This window comes from Orussus abietinus, unplaced genomic scaffold (genome assembly GCF_000612105.2).
Source record: "Orussus abietinus isolate OABI.00-Male unplaced genomic scaffold, Oabi_2.0 scaffold590, whole genome shotgun sequence".
NCBI classification, from domain to species: Eukaryota; Metazoa; Arthropoda; class Insecta; order Hymenoptera; family Orussidae; genus Orussus; species Orussus abietinus.
Window position 1 is genome coordinate 28,078 of NW_019394736.1, and position 14,005 is coordinate 42,082.

Below are 14,005 nucleotides of genomic sequence, written 5' to 3' on the forward strand. Positions count from 1 at the left end.
TATCAATTACCATTGACGTATGTAAATTTCGGTCTTTAACATTATAAACTGTGTTCTATGCTCATTAATATGTAAAAAACAATATATACTTTTGTACAATTAATATCATTATGTTTAAAATCTATCACCATTAACCTTTCGCACTCGAGAGGTAACTATCAGTCACCACTTGGTCCGTTGCGGCAACTCGAGAGGTGACTCTTGGTCACCATTTGGTTTGATGCAGAAACCCGATCGGCAGTAAGGTGTGTGTGTGGGGGGGGGGGGTGTGCGCGCGCGTATAATTTGACAATGTTTAGAGCGATACCCCTTGTCAATTAACTGGGACGATTCTACCAAATAGGCAGGAGTTGCCATGTCTAATAAAAAAAAATCTACAAGAAATCCACGGTAGCATACCGCAAAGGTAATACTTTAGTTCTAGCATGGAAAGACAAAACGATCCGTAGATCTTTGACCACTTGAAATAATACGGGAATAACTCCTGTAATAAGGATTTTACGAGGTGGTGTTGAAGTTACTGTAAAAAAAAAACCAATGTTATCATAAACTATATAAAATATATGGGCGGCACTAATCGAGCGGACTAATATGCCTCCACATACGGTTTTCTAAGAAAGTACTTGAAATGGTGGCTTGAGCTATTTTTGAAGAGGTTTAGAGATTTGTTCGGTTAATTCTTATATTCTTTACAAATCAATAAAAAAAGTACAGAAACGAACAGTCGCTTAGTCGTCTGCAATATGGAAAAAGCTTTGGTTGACCAATTAAGAGAAGATTTCCGCCAGACTCGTGCTCGAGCTTCTACTTCAACCTCCAGTTTCGACAAAATTCGATCGAATGGAAAGCTATATGTCATTCTAACAGGAGTAAGTAGGATTGCAAGGTTTGCTCTCAATGAAATAAACCTGTCGAAAGACATCACACAACATATTACTGAAATAATTGCCCCGACAAGCCGAGGATGCATCTTGGCGATTGTCATAAAATACCATACAAAGCAACAATACGGTCCTTAATATTGAACAAATTTTCTTCTTTCATATGTAAGGGTACATAAAATATTAATACATAATTGTTGTATTCGTTAATTAATAAGTTAAATAATTTTAAGTAAGCTGTATGAAATTCACCAAGTATACGGAAAATCGTTTCGAGTTACTGGTTCGTCCGGGGGGAAAAATGCTTCGAGTGCATAGGGTTAATAATAGGTTGCATTAACAATTACTCGCTATCCGCTTTGATGATGGTTTAGGGATCCAACAGCAGATGAGTTTCTTTGTCTCTTCGTATACACCAAAGAACACGAAACCACCCACTGTAATCCAAGTCACACGTGGCCCGAAACCAGCGAAAAATCTGAAACATTTATCCGATTAATTCTAACTTGATGTATACATATTACAATGATGATGAAAAAATAAAGGTAATATCATAATACCAGATCATCCAAATATAAGCAGTAAGTGAACAGGCAAAATTAAGGAATATTTTGCTTTACCGAACTTCCTAAAAATATATAGAGTGGGTAAAAATTCTTGTACATCTTTTAACTGTTTAAGATCAAATTTTGTACGAAAACTTTTTCTTCTCTCTCTGTATCTAATGTTTAAGATCATTGATAATCATGTATCGACGGTAGTACAGTTGTCTACAGAAGTGAAGGTGAGGTGGAACCCGTTAAGAAATTCAATCGATATCGATAAAAAGATCCTTCGAACTACCTGCGTTACCGACATTCATATTTATATTTATAGTTGTGGTGTAATACATTAAGTATTGTGTGGAACGGCGTACTCCTGATGTCGTTTTCATACAGTAGTTATCATTTATTTATCTGGAGGTGGATCCTACCCCAACAGCGCCTGTCGCATACAGGCGACTTATCTGCGTGCTTGGTACCCCTACGCATCTGAATATTATCTGACCACCGGTCTCCCTCCCTCCGGACCGTCTCCCTCAGGACAACGGACCCGGAAAAAATCCAGTTCCCTCGGCCGCTCGGCAAACCGTGAAACGCATTTAGTCGGCCAGGGCTGCCGACGCATCGCACGGTAGAAAGAACCTTTTCTTGTATTGTTCTGGTCTATAAATTAACCAAGTTTCATTTGGATAGAGCAATTACTGCTCGCGTAAGGGGTAAAAGAAGTATTGAATAGGGTGGCTCACCCCTTAAAAATGAATTTTTTCGACAAATTCCAAATGTATGTTTCATAATTCTTCATTCCCTACAATTTGACGGCTGTTTCATGAAAATCGGTCGAGTACTTCTATATGAAACAGCCAACCCACCCCCTTGCACGGCCAACTTTGAAGCCTGATTTTACCCCCTAAAAGTGTTTATCCGCCGATAAAAAAAAAGCACGGATCCCTTAGATTTTAGTCCTCGGTAACATACTTAAAAATGAACAAAATCGGAGGGGGACACCTCAGGTACCTTCCTTGTTAGTAATTCATGTAACTGGCTTAATCTTTGAGGTAACGAAGTAAACACCAGGTCGTCTTTCAGCACATTGCGTGATAATCATTAATTTCTGGTCTTCTTGAGGGGTTCCTCTACGCTGCCTAGTACGCTCCGCCTTGGAGGCTCACGGTTGGCCCGGGGTGCCCTCTTCGACCAGTGCACCTCTGGTTGGGCCTTCTATAGAAGGCACGTTTCGCGTCTTGTTATTTTCATACAATAATTATAAAGAAATAGAAGAAAAATTGGAAAATGCTACCCTGTTCGATTTACAGTGTTCGATGTCTACTACCTTCATCTTAAAATTTGTGCAGAAGTTCATAAGGCATTTCTTCTGCCTCACTGCGTGCAAATGCGTGTTTCTCAATTACTAAAGTGGTATGAACTATTGCACAACTTTCCTGATACTTTTGTATTTTGTGTTTTGTTTCCCACGTCAGAGCCTTTAAGAATTGTGTATTCATTCAAACATGAAAGCATAACGCTATTTTAATTCTGTTCTAAACTAAGCAAACCATTTTTTCTTAATTAAAATTTTGAAAGCGTGAGGATATTATTTAGGCACTCATGAGTGACGTGCTAAAATTTCATCTAATTTGGTGGAATACCCTTCAAAAAAAGTGTCTTTCGAATTAACTGGTTTCAGACGAATTTACCTCATCGTAATATTGCAAGTTTAACCCTTTGCGGTCGTATGTCTACTCTCAGCCACCAAAATTATCTTGATCTTGGGAAAATGCGACCGCAAAGGGTTAAGTGATATAAAACTGGCCTCTGAAGCGTCAAAAAGTTTATACAATCTTTCTGCAAACTGGATGTACGGAAACATTTGAAACTTTAGCTCGTGATCGGAAAGAGCTTAAGGAAGAACGCGATTTTCATGAAAGTTCATTTTACAAAAGGAAATTTCTTAAGAACACGTATTTTTTATATTTCACACTTTTTCAACGCTTGGAATAGAAAACAAAGACATTCACGTTCTAGGTATAACAATTTAGAACAGTATGGCAACTGAACATTACAAATTCGCAGAAATACTGGGAAGAGTTTTCTAAATTTGTGTAATGTAAAATGTGAAATTCTCAGATATCCGGTAAACAGCATGTGCTCTGAAAGTGCTATTAGAGTAAAAATGTTGGTGCCGCTAAATATGGCTATGTATCTATCTCTTTTATAATCATTCTACTAAAATGACATGGAATTAACAAGGAATTGGAACGTTTCGTATAATTTTCAATGTAGAATGTAACAGACGTCAACATAAATATAACTGTCGGTAACGTGGTGCACCAGCTTATGTAACTACTCGAGTATCTAAAATGACGTTACCGTCGAAAATGGAATGAATTTTATAGGGTTTGTTCGAAAAGTAATGTCAATGAGTCGACGTAAAAAAATGTATAGATCAGATCGGTACAACACATTAAAATATTTCAAAATAAGCTCCTCCTGCGTCGATACATCGCTTCCAGCGAAATTTCCAGGCATCGAAGGCGGCACGGTAGGCCTCCTCCAGAATGTCCTTTAGAGCCTTGGTGTAAGCCGCTTTGACGTTGTCAACTGCCCCGAAATGACGTTTTCTCATGGGAATTTGCAAGCGCGGAAACAAAAAAAAAGTCTGGGGGAGCCACGTCAGGACTGTAGGGCGGCTGGGGAACTGTTGACACCTTTGAATCGGCCAGGAAGTGAGTCATGAGGATGGCGATATGGGCTGGCGCGTTGTCACGGTAAAGTTTCCAATCGTCCGCCATGTCGGGCCGGACGCGATGAACCCTTCGTTTGAGCCTCTTGAACATTTCCACGTAGAATTTGGCATTGACGGTTGTACCATCTGGTACAAACTCATGGTGGACGAGTCCCCTAATGTGGAAGAACACAATGAGCATGGCCTTGACTTTTGACTTGCCCATTCTGGCCTTCTTGGGGCGTGAGGACGCCGAGGTGTGCCACTCGGCACTCTGCCTTTTTCTTTCGGGGTCGTATTCAAACACTCAAGACTGGTCACCTATGATGACACTGTCTAAAAGGTGGGGCTCACTTTCACACAAGTTTCAAAGTTCCTGGCACGTTTCAACTCGGCGTGATTTTTGGTCGTCTGTTAACACTTTGGGCACCAGCTTCGCGCACACTTTTCGCGTCTGCAAATTGTTTGTCACAATCTCGTGAACGGTACTTTTTGGAATGTTTAATGTCTGTGCCACTAAACTAACGCTCAAACGATGGTCTGAGTTTAAAAGTTCTCTCACATGCGTCACATTTTCGTCGGTTGCAGTCGTTGATAGCCGTCCAGCGCGGGCTTCATCGCTGGTCTCTTTACGGCCTTCTAAAAAGGCCTTGTGTCACCGGTAGACTTGACGTTTCGACAAACAATTATCACCAAAGGCCGTCTTTATCATAGGAAAAGTTTCCTGCAGACTTACCGAATTTCACACAAAACTTGAATGCAATCCTTTGTTCCAACGAACGCTGCATTACGACCTGCACGGGAGACGAAAACGCGTTTCACGGAGAACCCTGTCCTTACTTTTCAGATGGTCGGAGACGACTGAGCGACCGGGCGTTCGAAAGCTGACTTCCCGCTCCATTGATACCAACAGGTCCGAGCGCGCTGCGACGTATAGTCGCTTCACAATTAAATCACTGACATTAGTTTTCGGACAAACCCTGTCATTTATTAATGTCGATTAAAATTTGGAAAACTTTTCATATCGTCTTAATTTACATACCCTTTTATTCCTTTGTCTTTATATATACTTTTCAAGATGTTGAATATCGAAAGATCTTGAGGGTTGCATACTCTACTAGCTAACATAATATGCGTCTTCGCAACATCTAAAGGTGTTGTAGCAGCAGCAGATATTCCTCCTGCAATAAATAATTAATCACTTAAACACGATTGTAGTTGAATGCCTATTACCAACAATCCGCTTAAAAAAACATAGCTGTAGTTACGAAAAAAACTTATATCAATCAATAATAGTAGACGAAACCGTTTACAGTTCTTAGGACTATTTGCGTTGTTGCAGTAACGAATAATGTACAAGGGAGATTCCCCAATCCGAAAATTCAACCAATTTTGAAACTCGAGGGATATTAAAAATGTGTTTGGGTGAGTGATATATATATATATTATAATAATTTTTTCAACGAAAAATCATTTTGAAGGGGTGAAATAACCCCCTATGATTATTCGATTCGCAGTTTTCATTTCATTTCTCGCAAACGATGAGACCTACGACAAAATCTTTTGAATCAAAAATATTTCTCTTAATAAGATTCGTCAGCGGGTGAAATAAAAATGTAAACAATTGCACAGAATGACTGCAAAAATGGATAGGCAAATTTGATTAATTTGTTTTCTTTTTGTGTAATAATAATACATGTTGAAAATAGGACAACGTTCAGTTGATAACACTTTTTTATTTACGAAATTGCCACTAAATGTGACAAATTCCCCCTTAAAAGCAAACAAGGTTTAGAATTTCTTATGGTTTTGGTAAACCGCTTGTAGCACGAGCTAATTTCTTATTATTCTAGGAAATAGCCGAAATTACTGTGAATAATGTCCTTTACTTAACAAAGACATTAATCTCGTAAAACAATTGTCAACTGTTGGACTGTCTTTGACATCGCATATTCTGAGTAGAAGCGGGCAGTAAATTGTAACGTGTAACAATTCGTTTAACCATATATTTCGTATATGTAAAAAACAATGAAGTATACACGCTTTACGTATGGCACTATAAATAGGTAACAGGTATATGCTGAGTCAATTACTCTATGTATTATGACGAGAATTGGCCCTCCAACGCACACCCGACAAATTAGGGCTCTGAGAATTCGCCAAAATTCCGAATCCTGGCAGAGGCAGTGCGATTCTTTCAAGCGTCAGATATGCCTTGGAATATCGCGAATTCGCTAAGTATTCTGGGAAGGAAGAATCAGACTCGGCCCCGGAAAAACCATCAGAAACGCCAGCTTCCTGTTATTCAGCCCCGCAATGGTCCACGCGGCCACTTGTGGCACGGTAGAGATGGGGGCCCGACAATGCACGGAGCGATGGAAGAATTCAAATTGGGACAAACGGGAAATAAATAAATACAGCCACGATTTCGGTAATTAAGACAACTGGGAATTCTTTACTTCGCGACTCCACCAGCGCGATTTGAGGGTTTTACTTCGCTAATGAAGTCGCTACTCCCGAGACGATATGCCGACACTCTGATCACGCAAATTGGCACAATACTACCCTAACGCTGAATGCTAACGCGGATGGCAGAATTCGTGGAATCGAATGGCGGACGGTAAAATTCCGATCAGGATGGGGTCATCCGCGGCGGGTGGGGGGGAGGAAACGTTGCGTCAACGTTTCTTAGGGGGTGGTGCGGGATCCGACGAGCGGGGACTCGCAAGCAAGGCGGTTGAGAGTAAAGGGGACTCACACGCATAGGCCAGCAGTGCGCATGTGTGTGTACCCGTGTACGCATACTAATCTGTCCAGAACCGGCTACTTCAAACTACTCCAACACACGCACTCATGCACATGCGCTCAATTTGATGTTTCTTACAAATCTTCCATAACTTTTATCCAATAAACTAAGTAAATGGTACCCCAGTTTCTTTGTTTCGTAATATACACCCCCACCAATATCGACAAGTCCGAATAGGACTCGCTGAGAGGCCCACAAAATTCCCATTTCCACAATTCCTTTCGACTTCACCGAGGGCGCGGGGGCTAGGTCTCGCCTCCCCCTTTCCACATACGAATATCCTATCACAAAATATCCCTTCCACTCCGTACCCGAGACGTAACAGTTAACTTTTAATTTATTTATTTAGTTAGATGAAAATGGGAAACTGAATTTATTTATTTTAAATCATTTTTAGTTTTCTTCTGACACCGTTTTTAACATTAACACTTTCAGCTTGGTGTACTAGTAATACAAAGAAAGAGTTGAGTTATCAGTACACCAAACTGAAAGTGTTAATGTTAAAATTGGTATCGAAAGAAAGTTGAAACTGGTGTCGAATGAAACTACAAATCATTCAATACAGATGGAAGGAAAGTGTCGAGTTACTAATACATCAAGTTGAAAGTTTTAATGGCAAAACGGGTATCGAAAGAAAATTGAATTATTATATGTAAAAGTAAAAGAGGAGTCGAGGGAGGATCTAATCTAATATCAAATGAAGTAAGGTATTAGTTTGGATGGATCGATAACAGAAATCAACAAATTATGACCTCGCCAATTTTGGATTTTGATTAGAATGACCGGTTGCAGCGAGGAAGACGCGGTCCTGTTGTGTAATAAGTAGCGTTATTTAGACGGGAATCTGCAACCCCGAGTATTGTGTATCGGGTTAAGATTTTGTGATATAGATTTCGAGTAGTTTAGTGCAGCCAGGTGGTGGTTGACGCCTATTTCGCGAGTGTTAGATCAGGGCTTCGAGAACTGTGATGGAAACCACGTCGCAATATATTGTAACTTTTCTCGCGTACCTGTCCCTCCCCCTTGTTCGGTCGCGTCGTATCGCGCAATCGGGCGGTCGCGAGGAAGTTAATTACATTGCCTCTTGGCAACTTCCTGGATTTCCTTTTGGCAGTCTCAGATTGGCTAGGGCTTTCAACGGCGCAGAGCCTCAGCCTCTAAGCACTTTTCATCAGTGAAAGCCGTATGGTAGGGAATCCAGGAATTTTATGTGTTTCATCCGAGGAAGGTTCGGTCGTGGACTCGAAATTATAAGGGTTTCCGTGTGTCTTTCTGTCGCGTCAAGTATAGTGTTCAATTAAATTTCCGTGATTTTGAAAATTGCAAAACTCTAATCGAGATTATGNAGAGATATTAACATTTTTTTTTTTACGAAAAGGAGTGCAATTCCCTCTAAACACACATTCGGTGTACAAAAACTTAACCAAATACGTTCATTATTAACAATTAATTGTAATAAAAGCTCAAATTGCTTCCTTCCCATGAAAAGCTCAAATCAACTACTTTTGCCAAATATAGTAGAACATTCATTTCATTAAAATTTCACATGAAATCTTTTTGCCAAAGGTCAGGACATTTGGTTTTACGTATTGCATGTCCATGATTATACTATATTTGGCAAAAATAGTTGATTTGAGCTTTTTGTTGAGATATTCGAATCCTCCGCCACACGTCTAGGGCAAGATGCTTCATAATTCCCTAAGTACGAATGAACGAAAACATAATCGAAATAAGCAAAACGCCCAGAATAACGTGGACAAACCCATGAGCACTGAATTTCGCATTGATCCTGAACCGGAAGAGAATGGTGAGGAAGTGCCCAAAGATAACCCACACCGTAAACTTGAAGAAGTTAATAGCCCACACGAGAAGGAAGCTACAAGAAGAGGGCCAGGAAGGCCAAGAAAAAACTATACCGGACGACCTGGCCGTCCCAGGAAGCAATATTTGACGGGGGAAAACCGAAATGATGTGCGAAATTTGAACGAGGAAAATGTTAATCCAGTTACTGACCCAGAAGATTAATCTGAAGATCTGGAACAGGAAGATTTCGCAAATTTACCTGAAATTACATGGAAACAAGCTCTAAATGGATCAGACGCGGAAGAATGGAAAAATGCAATCGTGGAAGAAATCGACAGCCTAATACGGCACGATACATGGTATATTACTGATCGTTCTAAAGATCGAAACGTGGTCGGATGCCGGACAGTTTTGAGAAACGCCCAAGGAGCAATTGAGAGACGAAAAGCAAGAGTTGTTGCCAAGGGATTTACACAGAAACCAGGAATCGATTACCACGACACATTCGCACCAGTCGCACGTCTGAGTTCGGTACGCATGTTGCTTGCCCTGGCAGTAAAATTTTATTTGAAAGATTATCAAATGGACATTACGACTGTATATTTAAACGGAACCATCGAGGAAGAGATCTAAATGGAATTACCTGAATCATTCACGGAATCGTTGAACACAATCGTTAGTCGAAGAGGGGATCGTGACCTGATTGGGAACCGAACAAGGGAAATGCTCAGGAGATTTAAAGAAGGCGATAAGGTTTGTCGTTTACAAAGGGCTCTTTATGATTTGAAACAAGCTGGGAATCGCTGGGATGAAAGGTTTGATCAGAAGCTACGAAGCATGGGATTGAAGCCGACCGTCGCAGATCCTTGCGTTTATTTTACTGTGCGAGAGGGAGATATTTTACTCGTGCTCATCTACGTAGGTGATATATTAATAGCTTACCGTAATGAAAAAGATTTGAATTCCATACGGGAACAACTGTTACAGGATTTTGAGGTCAAAGACCTAGGAGAAATTAGTTATTGTCTCGGAATAGAAGTATCCAGAGAGACGGATAGAATCACAATGTCTCAGTCCGGATACGTTCGCGATCTCCTACGTAGATTTGGAATGGAGGAGTCAAAACCCATCCCCACTCCAATTGCACAAGGTGAAAAATTAATATAATCTGAGGAAGGACCCAACGAAGAGTCTCAAGAAAAACCATATCGGGAATTAATTGGAGGATTGAACTATTTGGCCGTTGCAACGAGACCTGATATATCTTATATTGTCAGCAATCCGTTTTGCAGCCAGTTTTGCTCCTGCCATGAAATGCAGCACTGGAAGGCCGCTAAAAGAGTCCTTCGACACCTTAAGGAAATCATGGATTTCGGTATCGTGTATAAAAAGAACTCCAAATATTTACATGGTTTCGTAGACGCGGATTGGAGGGCATGTCCTGTGGATAGGAAATCATATACGGGACTGGAATTTATTGTAAGTGGCGCAGCCGTAAGTTGGAAATCCAAGAAACAACGTACATTTGCTCTATCATCAACCGAGGCAGAGTATATGGGTTTATCTGAAGCCGCGAAAGAAGCTTTATATCTTCGCAGATTCATAACAGAAGTAGGTTTTCGAGACCCTCACAAGACTGTGATCGCGTGTGATAATCGGGGAGCCCTGTGTCTAACGAAGAACCAGACATTTCATGCGAGATCAAAACATACAGATATCAGACACCATTTTGTGAGGGATGTCCTAAAGATAGGCCACATCGAGTTAGTTCACATGCCTGCGGAGGATATGCCTGCCGATATCCTAACCAAAAGTCTACCCAGGGAAAAACACTACCACTGTATGAAAGTGTTGGGAATCCTGTCGACAGCTAACTGCGCATAAATCGGCATTCCATTCGAGGAAGACTGTTGAGATATTCGAATCCTGCACCACTCGTCAATGTAGGGCGGCGATGCTCATCTAGCCGACTGGAGCGCTCTGAAGATGATCGTCATTGATGTACTTTTATTTTCGGAGAGTTCCGTGGTCATGGCGCGTTACCTTTGTTGACAGAAAAGAACTTTCATTATACATTAACGCGTTATGTATTTCATTAATAAAAACGCTATTTCCTGCCAGATCATAATCTAACACAAGGAAACAATTTGAGTTATTTTTGTAAATAATTGAGTTCAGATAAATGTATTTAGCTAAGGTTTTGTACCCCGAAGGTGTGTTTTGAGGGTATATTATTTGAAAATAAAAGGATAATACAAAATGTAGATAATTTGTTCATACATAATTCATTACATAATACGTTACCTGCTAGTGCTCCGCAGAAAGCTCCTTCCATGGGATTTAATTCTCTATTGATTCTATGGCTCCCAGTATTCTTCAAATATTCCCATATAGGAAATTGCAAAAGACTAAATGGCATATCTCTTAAGGCTGTACTCCAATAACCCCGATACAATAATCGTACTCCTAATCCATTTGTATCCACTATGAAAACTTGTTTTCTCTGTTTTATCACTTCTACTGGCACTCTTACCAGACACGCCACCTTAAAATTCCAAGATTATAAAAATATTTCACCATAACAAAACAAATGAAAAATATTGTTAAAAATCACATAATAAAGTCATAAATCCTACTAGTTCTCCAACGGATGCAGCACCCATATAGATCATGGAATGGTAGCGTTCATGAATCCTAGGACGAAGACAGTCCTTCATCCAGTCGTAAGTGACAAAAAATAATGCAGCTGAAACATTTAATGTAATTACAATAGTGTACATGCTTTAAGAAATCCGTTCTCAATATCCAGACGTAAATCGTGTAAGGAATTGCAGTTGCGATAATATTAATAATACATCCGGGTAATGTACACCCAAAAAAATTTTTAGTTCCAGTTACAGAAAATTATTAAACTATTATGTTTTTGTAGTGAAATATGACCAATTAATTTTTTGTAGTTTCTGTGCAAACAAATTCGAACGCCCGTTTCCTAGAATTGACAGTATAAGGAGAATACGCGTCCAATCACATAATCGATGTGTTATATCGTACCCCTAATAATCCTATTAAACTACCTGTAATTTAGGATATGTCTGTGGTACAGAACCCTACCTGAACATCTTATTCACGCCATTATTTTAAGCTAGTACTTTAGTGCGGAATAATACGTACAGAAAACAATTAAGTGCTCTGAATTCTGCTTGCCCTTACTTCATTAAACCTTTTCCTTACAATAAATATAGTCAATTCAGGAGCAAGTACTGTATCAACTAGTACAACTCAGGCCCACCAATCATATCCTTCCGCGAAACCCATTTTATTTGAGGTGGAGGAGTCCCGATCCCATAATCGGCCATCCGACAGAAATTAGCCTTCAAATGCAGTTCGTCTTTTAATTGCAGTGTTACCGGGCGCGTAAGTAATTATCTAGCCCATAATTTGCATATCAAACATCTTTTTTGCTTCTGACCTCATATGCTAATCAAATCCTGCTTCTCTCTTGAATGGACCTCCATTTATAGAATCCGCAGAAAAAAAATCTGAGGTCTTCGAGTGACTTAGTCGAGATTCGAACCCGGACCTCTCGCCATTAGGGCAACTGTCCTACTAAGCGACCCAGGCCCTCCAATAAAAACCTTCCATAAATCCCATGTTAGTTGACATGAAAAGGTCCCAATCCCACAGTATTTAGCAATAAAACGAAAACTGAACGAATAATTTTGTTTTGACAATTAATACGATGTCGTCTACTTTCGTATGCTCTACATTTGTTTTTACAAGATACTCTCCAAAATTCAAAATATGGGTAAATCATCAATTTTAAATGTGCTAACCACTTCAGCGATTTGCAGTGTCTCACGGGAATAACGATTGTAAATGTATTTTTAAATCGATAGAGTCGATCAAGGTTCTCGCTTTAAAGGTAAAGCACTGACGTGTGTATATGTAACGTGTTCAAGAGACTCGGCCGAGTCTCGTGTCAATACTAAGTAAATTACCAGGTGAAACCAAGCACGATGGTAAAGACGCGGCCGAGCGAAGACTTTATACATGCCGATTTTGCCGCTATTGGCACCCACACGGAACAAAAGCTCTATTATACGTATATAGAATGTTTTCATGGCTACGGGATGTTTCAGTATATCAAAAGTTAAAATATACGTATAATATATGTTCACGAAATGTCAAAAATATTCTATTGGATTTTAGATGTACATTATACGTATTAAATATGTTAGTAGAACATCAAAATTTGCATCAATTAAATATGCTTAGTAAACGTATAATATATCTGTATTTAATAGACTCCTGTATCTGCGATATTACACACTTAAACGACATCTAATGAACGTATGTTGTGTGTATATTAAGGGAAGAAAAATTGATCTGCTACAGACGTAAAATATACGTACATTCTACGTAAACAAATATAAATTATTTTACTCGTATGTTTGATATACGTACTGTAATAGTACGGATTAGGCCGTGCAATATGCACCGTCCTTTCCACACTGTCGTGAGTCCGAGCCGCGTCAGAATTTTCCGGGAAAGTTAAATCACCGATTTCCGAGGTGCGAAGATCCGAGTAAGAGAGAGGCAGGCGTGCGAATTAGAGAAGGATCACGATGACTCGTGCCGCGCAGACAATGTTACGGTTTCTTATACGTCTAGGCGTAGCTCGCTCAGCTGATCGAGGCCGAAATTCCGAATCGAACTCGTGTTTCGATATCTCGAACGCTTTAAGATTCTTAGACAACTTTGACTGATGATTATCTAATTGTTTTCACCTTATTGTAATAGATTTAATTTGGATAGGAATTGAACTCTCAGACTGACGATTTATCTCATGAGAGTACGCTAACTGTTCGTCATCGAATCCGGATAAAAAGCGTTTTCAAGGTGTGGGTACAATTGGGTTGGTTTCCTAAGTATTTCGGAATCGTGTTAATTTAGTAATGTTTACTTTCAGACTATTCCTGGATTTGCCTTGAATTAATTGATTGGGTCCCTGGAGTATTGCTCTACAGGTGTTAGTGTCAACTTTTACTTAGATTATCCAGCTTCGGATACCCATTGGTTTTAGGGTTTTGAGGTTTGAGAGGATATTTTGTTGTTGGTTCCTTTTTGCACTTCTTCGTGCTCCGATTTTTCTAATCAACTGTGAAAGTTCGGCAGATCGAAGGCAATCTCAATGATAGAGTCTGAGCTGTCTTTCACAATTGAGAAGTGTCAGTTCCTGCTTCAGAGCTGT

The 14,005-nt window shown here is 39.8% G+C and overlaps 1 protein-coding gene across 1 annotated transcript; it reads right to left on the minus strand.

Annotated features, from left to right (window-relative positions):
* Positions 1-52: 52 nt before the first annotated feature.
* LOC105697783 (S-adenosylmethionine mitochondrial carrier protein) lies at positions 53-11,534 on the minus strand. The gene is made up of 4 exons (XM_023433145.1): positions 11,391-11,534; positions 11,059-11,299; positions 5,188-5,326; positions 53-1,359 (listed from the first exon to the last, which is right to left on the minus strand). The coding sequence occupies exons 1-4, from the start codon at positions 11,532-11,534 to the stop codon at positions 1,218-1,220; spliced, it is 666 nt and encodes a 221-aa protein (XP_023288913.1). The 3' UTR covers positions 53-1,217.
* Between the last annotated feature and the right edge of the window lie 2,471 nt (positions 11,535-14,005).

Coding starts and splice junctions, on each gene's coding strand:
- LOC105697783 (XM_023433145.1), bottom strand. CDS start 11,534: ATGTACACTATTGTAATTACATTAAATGTTTCAGCTGCATTATTTTTT. Junction 11,300..11,390: donor CTGCATCCGTTGGAGAACTA/GTAGGATTTATG, acceptor TGGAATTTTAAG/GTGGCGTGTCTGGTAAGAGT. Junction 5,327..11,058: donor TTTCTGCGGAGCACTAGCAG/GTAACGTATTAT, acceptor TATTTATTGCAG/GAGGAATATCTGCTGCTGCT.